Raw genomic sequence first — 14,300 nt, 5'->3', positions numbered from 1 at the left:
ACTATTACTGGAACAGTAATATGGTTTCACACCACAAATATCTAGATAATATCAAACCCAGGTGGTTTGAAGGGGAGTGTGGTTCCTCATGGTAATGGATTCGCTCTGAGGATGGGTGTTAAATAATTTACTGTAAATTTGTGGAACTTACCTAATGATCTACATTAACATGGCAGTATGTCATGAAGTAACTGTCTATGAAGTAACTTTGAAGTGATCCGACTAACACTTTTCTTGTGATTATAATTACTAGACATAATATAGCAGCAATGGAAACAGAAGAAAACATGAAATTTATATACCTCATACTGTAAATGCTGGTGGCTTCTGTCCTTCGAAAACCCGTCTGGACGAGAAGCTGTTTACACCCCTTTCGGTATTTATGTAATCTTCACTGAAGACTACAATAACCAGTCCTCTTGACGCACTTTCTTATCTGGCAGTAGTTATTAATATTTGCAGTAACACCTTACACTATTCCATCACATTCATCACATTAACTACGTAGCTTAACGACCTGACCGGCGGAAGTGTGACCTAGAGGGCCGAGGTCTTCCTTTTGAGAGTCATAGCTCATAAACTCGCTCGAAGCCGGCTGTTGGTTCATCAAAACACTGATCAAACGCTTCGATCATTGCCCTGCAGCCCCAGTGTTCGAATCCTCCACCTACGTACTCAGCTCGAATCCGTCATCGCATACAAAAATCCAAACTCGTTAATCCAGTCACCAAACTCCCTGTTTATGAATAAAAAACGATTTACACACGACTCACGACTGATGACGTCCGAACACATCAGGAACAAGTGCTTCGCTCGCGTCCTCTGTTCGAACCACAATTCTATAAATGCTTCACTCAAATACTTCAAGTACAAATAATCGCCAACAGAGAACCTAAACACCTAACCTATACCTAACTATACATAGAATTTTTATGTATAATAATATTAATTTATATATATATTTATACATATATATATGTGTGTACGATATGAGGCAAATTAAAAAAAAATACAAAACCTAAACACCTAGCCCAATATAGGTATAACTTACACTAAAAAAATTAGTAGACAGAGTTAAGTTTATTTTACTTAAGAAAATACCGATTTAGGATATAGAATGTTAAAGTTGATGGATGCGTTTCTGACGCCGACGAGGCTTGGACAAACGTGGCTGTGGGATGGCATGGCAAGTGTTCTCTCGTTCATCTAACGCACAATGGGTCCAAAACATGCATTTTTTCAATATAAAAATTAACATTATATAATAAAAAAATTGTATCGTAAGGCCTATATTAGAGAGGGTTGTATCGTAAGGCCTATATTAGAGAGGGTGTTTAGGCTTTCTTGACAATTCACCTTACCTCAACTTCACAAGGACATAGCTGCTCTGGAGAAGGTGCAACACCGGGCAAAAAAAATCATTCCAGAGCTAAGTCATCTCTCAAATCAGGAACGGTTGATTGTCCCCAAGATTAACAACACTAAACCATGCATGACAGGGCGGATTTCAATGAAACCTTTAAGATACACCTCAATAAACTTATTTCAATTTAAATTTCTTTAAAATACTGAACAATTTGGAGGATGTCGATCTGGACTAACTTCTTCAAAAGATGTAACACAAACAAGGTGCAATGGTTTCAAGCTCAACAAGCCACACTGTAGGACTGAGAACAGGTGTGTTTTTTCACCCACAGGATTATAAACCCATGGAACCGCCTACCCGCCGAAGCCGTAAATGTCAAAACTGTTAAATTTGACAATCCAACTGGAAACACTCATCAGAGCAAATGAGGGGAGGAGGGACCTTTGACAAATCGCCGGCTTCCTGTCCTCGTCGAGGTCACTAGAGTGTTAGTGGCCTTTTGGCCGCTAACCAAAAAGTAGGTAAATTAGTAAAGTTGGTAAATTTCTATATTTGCAGTACGTAGATGAAATATTTTGATTTATAATTCGAATATAGGAATTGAGAGGATGTTAATTGGGTATCCTGAGTGTGGGTGTTAATTGGGTATCCTGAGTGTGGGTGTTAATTGGGTATCTTGAGTGTACAAGACTGTTAATCAGATACCCAGAGTATTGTTACCAGCATTTCAGTCTATGATGGTTGTTGGCATTTCACCAAACCAAGACATTCTAAATTATCAGCTTTTTTACTGGTAAATGTGATTACCTGTAATTTTTTTTAGCCCCAGTAGAACCTTTACAGTACAGTATTAAATTTTGTGTTTAAACAAAATTATAATATACATAATCTTCTGAAAAATTTGTCCAAGAGATGATATCAAATTTATTGTTTTTCCCATGTGTATCTTTGATATACAAGTACTGTATTTCATGTCAATTGATGTATTTAACAAAAAAAAGTTAGCCCTAAAATGGGACCTTGCATTGATCCACTTTTCAGTTGGATTAATTTCTATTATGGACTACTATTTGCTTTCCTAGATTTAATCACTTTGTCATCCTAGTATTTTCTGTTTATTCCATGTGCTACAGTGCTATAGCTCTATGGAAAGAAGCAACGGTTTCAAGTTCAACAAGCCACAATGTAGGACTGAGAACAGGAGAGGCTTTTTGACCCACAGGGTTAACCCATGGAACTGTCTACCCGCCGAAGCCGTAACTACCAAAACTGTGTTGACTTTAAAATATACCTAGAAAAGATCAAGGCAAATGGCGGGAACCTTCGACAAGCTGCCAGCTTCCTGTTCTCGTCGTGGCTACTAGGGTTAGTGGCCCTCGGGTAAATCAGGTGAATCAGTATATCTAATGGAAGTTCTTTGTGGTTATTTCCATTTCTAAAAACAAACAGGTTAGTAAGACTAGACTGGGTGTCCGGCTGTCTCCCTCCCTCCCAGAAAATGTAATATTATAAAGCAATGTTACTGTTTCTAGTGAACACTGATGTAAAGTATGCAGTATCAGCTGCCTTTTTATCATTAATTATAAGATGGTTGGCAAACAGGTAAAATTATGGGCAACAACAAAAATCAATGATTATTTGTCATATACATTTTAGGGATAAAGAAACAAAATAAGACACAATAATGTTTATAGTATTAAGACTGGAGTTTTGTACATCTCAGAGAGTGGTATTAGATAATTGTTTTAACTAGTGAGTCAGATCACTAATTCCATGATCATTATTATGCAACCTTTCACATAATGAAGCTGCAAGGAAAAATCTATACAAATTTTTCTCAAATGGTTGCACAGATAGGTACAGTATTGTAGCTGAAATATAAGTGTCATGTGAATGAGTGAGCCAGTTAGGCACCACAGTGGTACCTGCGCCGTCTGTTCTTACTGTGGGTGTGTCCAATGTTTACCTGTCTTGATCAGGTTATATATCTGTCTTCATTGGGACAACTTTAATATATACAAAAGTAAGAATGAGTCTGCTTCGGATCCACTTCCTTCAAAAATAACAAAAATAACTCCTGTTCAGTAACATATCTCCAGCAATTATTTTTTTAATATACAGTACTGTACACAGTATATGTATTCATTTATGTGTGTGTGTGTGTTAGGGGTGTACATGTGTACTGGTGCATACACATGCAAATAAATACGTGTAAGAGTTAGTATGCTGTGGTGTGTGTATGTGTACTCGCTTAGCTGTGTTTACAAGGGTTGAGCTTCAGCTCCTGGGTCCTTCCTCTTAACTATTAACAGTCCAGTGTGATACACATCCCCAGCTCCATATGTTGTCATTGGGAGAGAGAGAAGGAGAGTGAAAGGAGAAATTAAAAGGAATGTAGGAGAGAGTGGACTCAGATGGGATGGGATCAGGGGAGGGAGAAAGGGAGATAAGGGAGGGGACAGAGAGATAAGGGAGGGGACAGAGGGAGATAAGGGAGGGAACAAAGGGAAATAAGGGGAGATCAGGGAGCAGACAAGTGAAGTGAGAAGAGGGGAGTGAGTGGAGAGAAGTGAAAGGAGAGGATTGGAGGACATTCTATGTACACACACACCATTAACTTTTAGTAATTTTTAAAATAATTTACCTTCAAGTTTAAAATGAAGGAAATGGTACCACTGTGTCACTTGCCTATATATTTGGCCTTTCTTTAAACTAAGCAACACTTAAGGAGACATTTTATACAAATGGGAAGCAATAGGGCATCGTAGCTGGCGAGATCATAATACTTACGTTCCGTAATTTGTTCAACGCTGGCTGAGGTAAGCTTCCTGTAAACATTATGCAATACAGTACTCAGATGATGCAGGCTATCAAAGTATCTTTGCTATTAAAGCAATTTATATTCAGAAAAATAATAGGACATGATTTCTAGTAGGAACTTGTAGTAAAGCTTACCTCACTTTATGACCCAGCTTGACCTTAGCTGCCCCACAGAGGATATGGCACAAAGGTTGCTGAAGCAATTGTATCTATCCTACCAATGGATGAGAGATTGAGGAGACTTACAGTATGTATAGTCCTCTAAATATTATGGATATTAGTCATTTATCTTTCAATTGTGAAAACAATGTCTGACATTCGGTTCACATGTTAAATTAATTACTGTATGTAGTTTCTTGACAAAATTATTAAATGAAATACATACAGAGTTCATTACAACAAGTTAATTTACATCAATTCTGAAATGTCATATAACATATTTATATAATGAAATGTTCACACCGCGCAACAAGGTCAACCTTATATATTGCTTAGTATTTGATAAAGCTCTATGCCATTAATAAGTATCTCCTGCTTGTCTACCCTGGTTAGATATTTACTTTACTAGCCTACATATGGGAACGCTCTGAACTACGTCAGCACTATGATACGTCATATCTTCTGTACAAAATATAAATGATTATAAGTTTATAATAGGTTAGAAAATTTACCTTGAGATTCTTATGAATTATGAGATACTTTATATGAAATAATTTAATAGCACACAGAAACAAGAGAGGGACTTTGACATGATAATTTACATGCAACAAAAGTGCAGTCATACTTTACAATAAAGCCTTTCATAAAATTATCATACAGTTCATAAAATTATTTATCTGAACTAAATTACAATTTATCACTATGTACATCCTGAAACTTAATAGTAATAGTTTATGAATCTGTTTCAATGCTAAGAGTTTAGTCTCCGTGAAGTTTCAAATGAAATTCCCGGTAAATTCCATATGACTTACATTAGCTATGTAAACATTACACATATTTTGATATATGACACACATTGCATGCTGCAACGGATAATTAACACAACGGCTTATGAGGTAAGTAGTTGGGGGGGCGAGAGGTGTATATCTACTATGCTGATCTCAAAACTGTAGATAGCTACACATGCATTACACCGCTGAATCCATCTCCTAATGCAGAAACAACGATGCCAAGATTCTGCTCAAAGAACCATCAACCAAATGTCAATACAAACTGTTACAGCAACTACAGAAAAGCTGAATTCCACCACTGATTAACAGTTGCTTGACCACATATACAAGTAGATTTTCAACTTTTCCCAAGTTTAGTTATAAAATACAGTTGCACATAGATTCAGACTATTGTGACATCACTGGCTCTAACCAAATATGCAAAGTTGCACACTTTTGATCATGAATGTTTATATAGCAAGGGTTAGGTCTCCTCTAGGAGTGTTTATAACAGCAACGACCTTACTATTCAATGAGGTCACTTCTCCTTGCAGATACCATTATCTGAATCAGCCTGTTTCTATGTTACATAATCAAACATTACGATCAAAAGAAATGTACATTTACTGGTTTGGTTCACGGACACGGAGATATGTAGGAGGTTAATCATGATTTGCTACATTTATAATATTATAATAACACTACCATCCTTTTCAGTGCCTCAGGTTGAACCTTATATATAGTTATGCTTCCCTGGATACCATGCTTATCTTCTGAAGAACTTGGTCAATCTACTGTTTGTCACTTTTATAGCTTAAGTAGTATTCTCTCACTACACACATGTTTATGTTCACAATGTTCTCTCTCTCTCTACTGATATAACACAGGCTTTCTTCAATAATAGATGCTTGATTTTCTTACCAGTATACTATACTAGCATTCCATCAATCTTCGATTGATTTTATAACTTTTTGCTTCAGTAACATCGTCTACGACAGCGACATTTCCTGATGATTTCAATCTCTTTTTTGTAAGACGTTCCATCATTACAAATAAGCCGAACCTGGCGCTGCTTTGTCCTGCGTGGCTTACAGCAGTGCGTGCCACATGTGCCACTGCAGATGGCATTTTTTATGGGCTTCCTTGAACGGCATCCATTCTCTACATAGTACTCGGTGAATTGTTCCTTACGGCATGTTGGAGCTGGAAAACAAAAATAGAGAACGCAATATTGAGTTTAATATAAAATGTTCATGATAAACAAAAATAAATTCTTATTGATTTCCAACTGGATATTTGAGTCCCAACCAACCATTCAATCATTACTCACTCATAACATATGGAATGCAGAAAATCTATTTAATAAAAATAATAATAATAATAATAATAATAATAATAATAATAATAATTATTCACAAGAAGGTACAGTGGGTTGGTGAGATTACATAAGATTAGAATTTGTACATTCATGCAAAGCCACTAACATGCATAACGTTTCGGGAAGATCCTTAATCTAACACTAACACCGTGACTCATACGTCAGGCTGCGAGCAGCCGCGTCTAACAGCCTGGTTGATCAGTCCAGCAACCAGGAGGCCTGGTCGACGACTGGGCCGCGGGGACACTGAGCCCCAGAAGCACCTCAAGGTAGCCTCAAGGTAGGTAGGAACATATCATGTAAGATGAAACAGGACTGTAGTTCACAGCTTCAGTAAAAACTACAACTCCAGAAAAACAGAAGACAGTGAAAAATTTTATGTAAATTAAATAGTGAAAAATTTGACAAGTGAATAAATTTTGTCAAACTTTTATAATGTCAGTAATTTAACAATAACAAGAATTTTTTTTAATTTAGAACAACCATGTGTCATCATGTCAGTGTGTCCGGCAGAGTTTTGAAAAATCAACTTTGTCGTCTGATGACAGAAGATCAACTGAATTGTGAAAGAAAAAATCTAGCATTGAATGTTATGAAGCCCTCTTTCTAGGGGCCCCCCTACCTCAGTGCTGTAGTTGATAGCTTTATAAATGTGGTGACAACCGTGAGGACAGATGGCAGTGTTAGTTAATTAGGTGGCATTGCCAACAAGAGGGAACAGACAAGTTCAGCAAGTACTGTATAGGAAACCAGACCAATAGGGGTTACAGCCCCTTGGCATTTGGGACAAGAGCATCTAGTTTTCTCAAAGAATAGGGTTCCAAGCTGATCAATATTGCTAGAGATCCAAGACCGTGAATGTGATGTTCCACCGCCTTGACACAATGATCTACAGGAAAAATACCTTGACTCCCATCCTGTTTCTAAAGAGCTTAAAACGATTCACAGCCACAAGTGACTAACCATTTTTTTCTTACACAGGTGGGTACAGGAACAGATGACTACTGACTTCTGTTAGCAGGCTGAGAGCTTTCCCACCCCATAGCTCATGGTAAGCCTTACCAACTAGTTTCCCCTGGAACACGACCTGCCAATCATTTACCAACCCAATCACTTCTGGGTGAATGGATTTACAGTAGGGGCTTGATGGGTGTGAGCGTGTGTGGCAGGGAAGCTTGATAGGTGTGAGCGTGTGTGTATGTGTGTGTTGGGGGAAGGGGAAGGTTAGTGCCGACCTTACCTTGCTGTTACCTTGCAATGATTTTGGGGTTCAACTTCCCAGCAGCCTGATTCCCAACCAGGCCTCCTGGTTATTGGTCTGATCAACCAGGCTGTTGGACATGTGTGTGTGCAGCCTGACATATGAATCACAGCCTGGTTGATCAGGTATCCTTTGAAGGTGTTTATCGAGTTCTCTCTTGAACGCTGTGAGGATCAGCCAGTTTTGCCCCTTATGTGTAGTGGAAGTGTGTTGAACAGTCTCAGGCCTCTGATGCTGATAGAGTTCTCTTTCTGAGTACTTATTGCACCTTTGCTTTTCAACAGGGGTATTCTGCACAGTCTGCCATGCCTTCTGGTCTCATGTGGTGTTATTTCTGTTGCAGGCTTTGGACCAGCCCCTCTAATATTTTCCAAGTGTAAATTATTATGTGTCTCTCCCGCCTGCGCTCTAGAGAAGACAGATTTAGGCATTTTAGTCGGTCCTAATAGTTTAGATGTTTTACTGAGTGGATTCTAGCAGTAAAGGATCTTTGCATGCTCTTCAGCTTAGCCATTTCTCCAGCTTTGAGATGGAAAGTCATTGTGCAAGATTATTCCACTCTAGAGAGCTCTAGCATCTTGAAAAGTATCATCATTGGTATGGCATCTCTGGTTTGAAAGGTTCTTGTTATCCAACCTGTCATTTTTCTTGCTGTTGTGACGGCTACTTTATTGTTTTCTTTAACCCTTAAACTGCCCTACACATCAATAGCTGTGGTGAGTAACTGTCGCGGAATTGCACACCACAGCTATTGATATGTTGGAGTACCCCGTAAGATTTAAAGGTCCCGCGGCTAAACGGGGTTCACATTAGCTTCCTGAGGGCTCTTGTAAACAGACACCATTTAAAAAAAAATTGTGGGCAACATTCCTGGGTGTGAGAGCCTCATTACTGAGTGAGCAACCAAGGCTGGCACACACTGCATGAGTTAGCAGCACTGCTGTTCAGCTTGTGACCACAGCATTGCCTAAAAATGTCAAAATATATATGTAACAAGTATTACATAGTGATGTTAGTATTACTAAAGACCCCTGACTGATAGAAATGACCAGGATTCTGATAATAGCAGGATTGTTGTGATAATTAGTGCTGTGTAGTATGGTGGGAGGAGTAATGCTGAGGGAGGTAGCATCTGCTGACTGTGTGGCCACCTGTTATTGTCTGCACTCACCATACCAGCTTAGTGGTTTGCTATGGTGAACACAAATGTAAATACTTATATATAACATGTGTATTATTGTAATTAACAGCAAAAGGAGTATGTTGGGAGGAGCCATTTTGGTGAGGGAGGTGGCGTCGTCTATATGACTTGTCATGCTGTGTGTAGGGTGGCCACTATGCTGTTTGGACACATACCAGCTTAGTTGTACAGTTATGGTGAACAAAGCATGCAGATACTGTACTTGTATATCAATAGCTGTGTCATAGATGTGTCAAGATGTCTCAAGTACAAGTACGGTATCATCCTTTGCAGATAACGCTAGAATTTTTATGAGAGTAGACAACAGAGGACACGGTAAACCTCCAATCAGATGTAAATCAGGTCTTTCTATGGGCTACAGAAAATAATATGGTGTTTAACGAAGATAAGTTTCAGCTCATGCGCTACGGAAAAAATGAAAATATAAAAACGAAAACCACGTACAAACCGCAGTCAAATCATATCATAGAACGGAAAGGAAGTGTAAAGGATTTGGGTGTACTGATGTCGGAAGACCTTTCATTTAAAGAACACAATAAAGTTGCCGTTCCAACTGCAAGAAAAATGACAGGTTAGATAACAAGAACCTTTCACACTAGAGGATGCTATACTGATGATGATACTTTTCAAGACGCTAGTGCTCTTTAGAGTGGAATACTGCTGCACAATGACAGCCCCTTTCAAAGCTGGAGAAATTGCTTACCTGGAGAGCGTGCAGAGATCCTTTACTGCTAGAATCCACTCAGTAAAACATCTAAACTATTGGGACCGACTAAAGAGCCTAAATCTGTATTCTCTTGAGACCAGGTGGAAGAGATACATAATAATTTACACATGGAAAATAGTAGAGAGGCTGGTCCCAAACCTGCACACAGAAATAACATCACATGAGACCAGGAGGCATGGCAGAATGTGCAGAATACCCCTGTTGAAGAGCAGAGGTGCAACAGGTACTCTGAGAGAGAACTCTATCAACATCAGAGGCCCGAGACTATTCAACAAGCTTCCACTACACATAAGGGGCATAACTGGCTGACCCCTCACAGTGATCAAGAGAGACCTTGAGGGAGCTCCTCAAAGTTCTCCACCTCCAAAGGATACCTCATCAACCAGGCTGTGACTCATACGTCAAGCTGCGAGCAGTCGCATCCAACAGCCTGGTTGACCAGTCCAGCAATGAGAAGGCCTGGTCGATGACCAGGCCGCGGGATTGCTGAGCCCTGGAATCACCTCAAGGTAACCTCAAGGTAACCTCAAGGTAACCTCAAGGTAAGGTAAGGTATATAACCTGTGTTGCTGACCTATTATTTGCTGTTGCTATTAGTTGCTGTTATTTGCTGTAATACTGTAACAGTAAAACTATTTGAAAATTGTTTTATGAACATAATAATTGAATCACTAATTTGCACACAATACTTTTGAGTATAGCAATGATTTACACATTTTATTATATAAATATATCACACTACACACTATTGAATAATATTACTGCAAAAAACTAAGAAAAAATCAATCAGATATTGAAATAATCAAGTAATAATATCTTTATGGCAACTCCCGTCTGACAGCTCAGGCGGAGCAAATCTCCAAAGCTTGCTCTGTCAGGCCTCAATTTTGCCAGACTTCCTCACCCTATTGCGGCCAAAATATGCCACCTACGATTTCTTTCCCTTGTGATCAGGGAACACAAACGAACACTTTTATAAGACGAAACTTATTTTTTTTTATATCTTGAGCCTGGGTGTGTTGCAGGCTATAATTGCAAGAGCAGCCCACGGGGTAAAGATAAGGTCTTTTGACATGAGTACTCCCAAATCCTTTACATTGCTTTTTCGTTCAATGGTATGATTTGACTGCGTTTTTTATGTGGTTCCCGTTTTAATACAGTACTGGTATTTTCATTTTTTCCGTACCGCAACAGGTGTAATTTATCTTCATTAAATACCATATTGAGAATATCCATAGGAGCACTGATAGGGGTTCAAACCTATGCAGTGGATGTTCCCACCCACACGCTTCTAGCAACTAGACCATGACATGTTTCTGCTTCTATGGATATTCTCTTTGATGCAATCACATTTGTGTGATTACTCTCTGAAATGCCATATTATTTTCAGTGGCCCATTGAAAGACCTGATTTACATCAGATTGGAAGTCTGCTGTATCTTCTTTGTTATCTACTCTCATAAAACTATCATCGAATGTAATGAAACGCCATTTCCTGGATGAGACCCAGAGGTTCCTCGGGCTGATATAAATGTATTAGACCCTGGCATCAGACTAAGCGAATGGAGTTCTACGCCTACCAGGGACCACGAGTCAGAACCTGGCCCCCTTGTAGAGGCATGAGGATCAATGGCCTATAGAAACCCCCATGTGGTTGGAAGCATTCTGTGTCTGCCATCGACCAGGTCAGGCACTCAGAAAGGTAAGCGCCCCAAAACAAACCCCTATTCTGGTTAAAATATTGCTACTGAAAGCAAAACTAGTGGACAGAACTCCCCAAATGATAACAAGCAAATTAGCATGACATCACCACACAGCTGTCTGTTCACCTCCCCCCCCCTCCCCGGGAGGGGGAAGAGGAAGCCCCAGATCCCTGCGCCGGCTATTCACACCCCAGTTCTGAGGCTGGATGTCAAAACACGTGAAAAACTGCCGACTGGAGGGAGGAAGGGTTGCCGGAGAGCCTCCAGGTCTCACCCAGAAAATGGTGTTTCATTACATTCAACGCTGGTTTTCTGGAGGGAGCCCTTTTGGTTCGCTGGAGCTACTTACCCAAAGACAAAACAAGAGGGACTTGCCCAGGAGATGGTCAGCCCTCGCTCCTCAACTCAAAGTCGTGACAACTGGCTGCAACCACTGACCCAATGCGACACAGGTCCGACTAGGCACAGGAACATTTACAAGGTAGCGAGCGGCCAGGATCCCGTTCGTTCTCCAAAAACCCCGCGCCCGAATGTCGGCCCAAGACATGTTACTGAAGATGGCAGCATGTGCAGCAAACTTACGAACGTTGTGGGCACGGGGACAGACCGTAGGCTGGCTGGACCGAATAACCCTGCAGACAACCTGAGAGACCCGAACCCTGGAACAGGGAAGAAGGGAAACTGGGTCAACCCAAAGCACATCCCTGGCCACAGAGGCCGTGATGCGCAGGAAATGGCGGAAAGCCGCGACCGGACACAACACATGATGCACCCTCAGCCAAACCAACCAAGCATTAACAACCCAAGGACCCCTCCAGAAAGGGGTCTCATTCTTTGCCAGAAAAGAAGGAGATGGTTGCAAACGAACAAACCTACCACCAGGCCCGAAAGAGCAGAAACCACTGCACAGAAGGAGTGCATGAAGCTCCCCGACCCAACTCCCAGAGGCCAATGCCAACAAGACAAGGGCTCTGGAGAAACAATCCTGAACCAAAGGGGCCACCACAAACCAAGGGGAAGAGAGAAAAGAGAGCACCCGATCCAATGACCAGGACAGCTCAGGTGGCGCACGAGCAGGCTGGAGGTGAAGCAACGCCCAAGACAGCTTGCGGAACGGTGCAGAAGTAACATCAATGCCAAATGCAAGCTGCAGCGGCTCTGCCAGCACAGCACAATACAAGGCGACAGTATTGGGCATAAGATGACAATCCTGGAACAACCACGAAAGGAAGGGCAAAACAACCTTATCAGAGACAGAAGTAAACCTACGAAGGGACAAGAAATAATGGAAGGACCCCCAGGAAACTTCACACTGATGCTGAGACAAAGCATGCAGGTGGGACACCATCAACGAAGTCACCTGATTACCATACAAGTGGTGATAAACCCACGTCAAAAAGACCACACGCGAAGATCGGAGGAGAAGATCGAACTAACCTCGTTGTTGTGACGTCATGCTTGTTTGCTTGTTTTCTAATTTGGAGTTCTGCTTGCTTGTTCGGCTTTCGGTTTGCAATTTTTAGCCAGCTGTAGTTTGTTTTGGGATTCATACCTTTCTGGGTGCCTGACCTGGTAGATGGCAGATATAGACTGCTTCCAACTACATGGGGGTGGCCCAGTGGTCTCCGGTAGGCTAAGAACTCCATCGAGTGACTGTTGCCACAGACTTAAACTAGAAATGCTCTACAAATCAAGGGACCCAGAATGTGGAATGACTTTCCCAACCATGTTAAAGACTGTACCTCTCTCAACCAGTTTAAGATAAAAACGAAGCACTACCTAATAAATTCCCTGTAACCTACCTTACCCCTCTATTGTCAACCCATGTCTGTTTTTTTAAACAATGCTGTTTGTCGATCTAATTTGTATTTGTGCTATTTTTTCAGCCATGTTCCCCCCTTTTTTATCTTTATTTTTATTTGTTCTCAACACATTTTATTCTTTATACTCAATTAGTATTAAGTTTTAGTCATTAATGTTTTTCCTGCCCGAAACGCTTTGCGTAATAGTGGCTTTAGGCATTGTATGTACTAGCTCTATCTATAAATCAATCAATTTTTGTAAAATCTCTTGTATGTATGTACCTTACCTGAATAAACATTTATTTATTTATTTATTTATTATATATAATATATACACACATCAGCCTGGTCGGTGGAGCCGGAGGGGCTCTTCACAGAAAAGTAATAAATAAGTACAGTATACTCGGGGTAGTAAGAGAACAAAATATTCATATGCATTTCCTCAAATCCAGTAAGATTCTCTCAAATCAGTGGTTATATCGTCGGCTCACAATTGAGAGATCCCAGATTTGATTCCCTAGGAAGAACAGAACTGGTTGGGCACATTACCTTTCATCTAATGCACCTGTTCACCTAGCAGTAAATAGGTACCTGAGAGTTAGATAACTGTCATGGTTTGCATCCTGGAAATGATCAGTAGTTGGTCCAGGAGAACCTCGATAAGACAAACTTCAGGCTTACTGTTCCCGACAACTGGAAACCCAAACTTCTTACTTTTTAAATACAAACAGAAAAACTCACCCTGATCACAAAACCTTCCAGACCATCCAGTTCGGCAGCGACACTTGTAATCAAATCCATCTGCTTTGCGCTTGGGCTTGCATCGTCCACGACGACACTTGTGATTTTCACATGGATCAACCCGAGTTATATCTTCTTCCTTGTGCTCCTCTTCTAGGGCAGGTGGGTGTATCTAGAGAGTATATTAACTCAGTACAGTACAGTATTAGAAGCATAACAGACAGAATATATATATATATATATATATATATATATATATATATATATATATATATATATATATATATATATATATTTATATATTTATATATATATATATATATTTATATTTATATATATATATATATCCAGTAAGCATCCGACGACCTTGTGA

The 14,300-nt window shown here is 40.1% G+C and overlaps 1 protein-coding gene across 1 annotated transcript in view; it reads right to left on the bottom strand.

Annotated features, from left to right (window-relative positions):
- Positions 1-3,040: 3,040 nt before the first annotated feature.
- Positions 3,041-14,300, bottom strand: part of LOC138354471 (protein slit-like) — a 71,605-nt gene continuing 60,345 nt past the window's right edge. Inside the window, exons 22-23 of the mRNA XM_069308675.1 lie at positions 13,928-14,099; positions 3,041-6,318 (exon numbers count right to left, since the gene is read on the bottom strand). Coding sequence (XP_069164776.1) covers positions 6,092-6,318; positions 13,928-14,099 — 399 coding nt within the window. The 3' untranslated portion in view covers positions 3,041-6,091. The remainder of the gene's footprint in view (positions 6,319-13,927; positions 14,100-14,300) is intronic.

The sequence above is a fragment of the Procambarus clarkii genome, chromosome 63 (genome assembly GCF_040958095.1).
Source record: "Procambarus clarkii isolate CNS0578487 chromosome 63, FALCON_Pclarkii_2.0, whole genome shotgun sequence".
Taxonomy (NCBI): Eukaryota; Metazoa; Arthropoda; class Malacostraca; order Decapoda; family Cambaridae; genus Procambarus; species Procambarus clarkii.
This window is presented reverse-complemented; position numbering and strand designations above follow the sequence as displayed.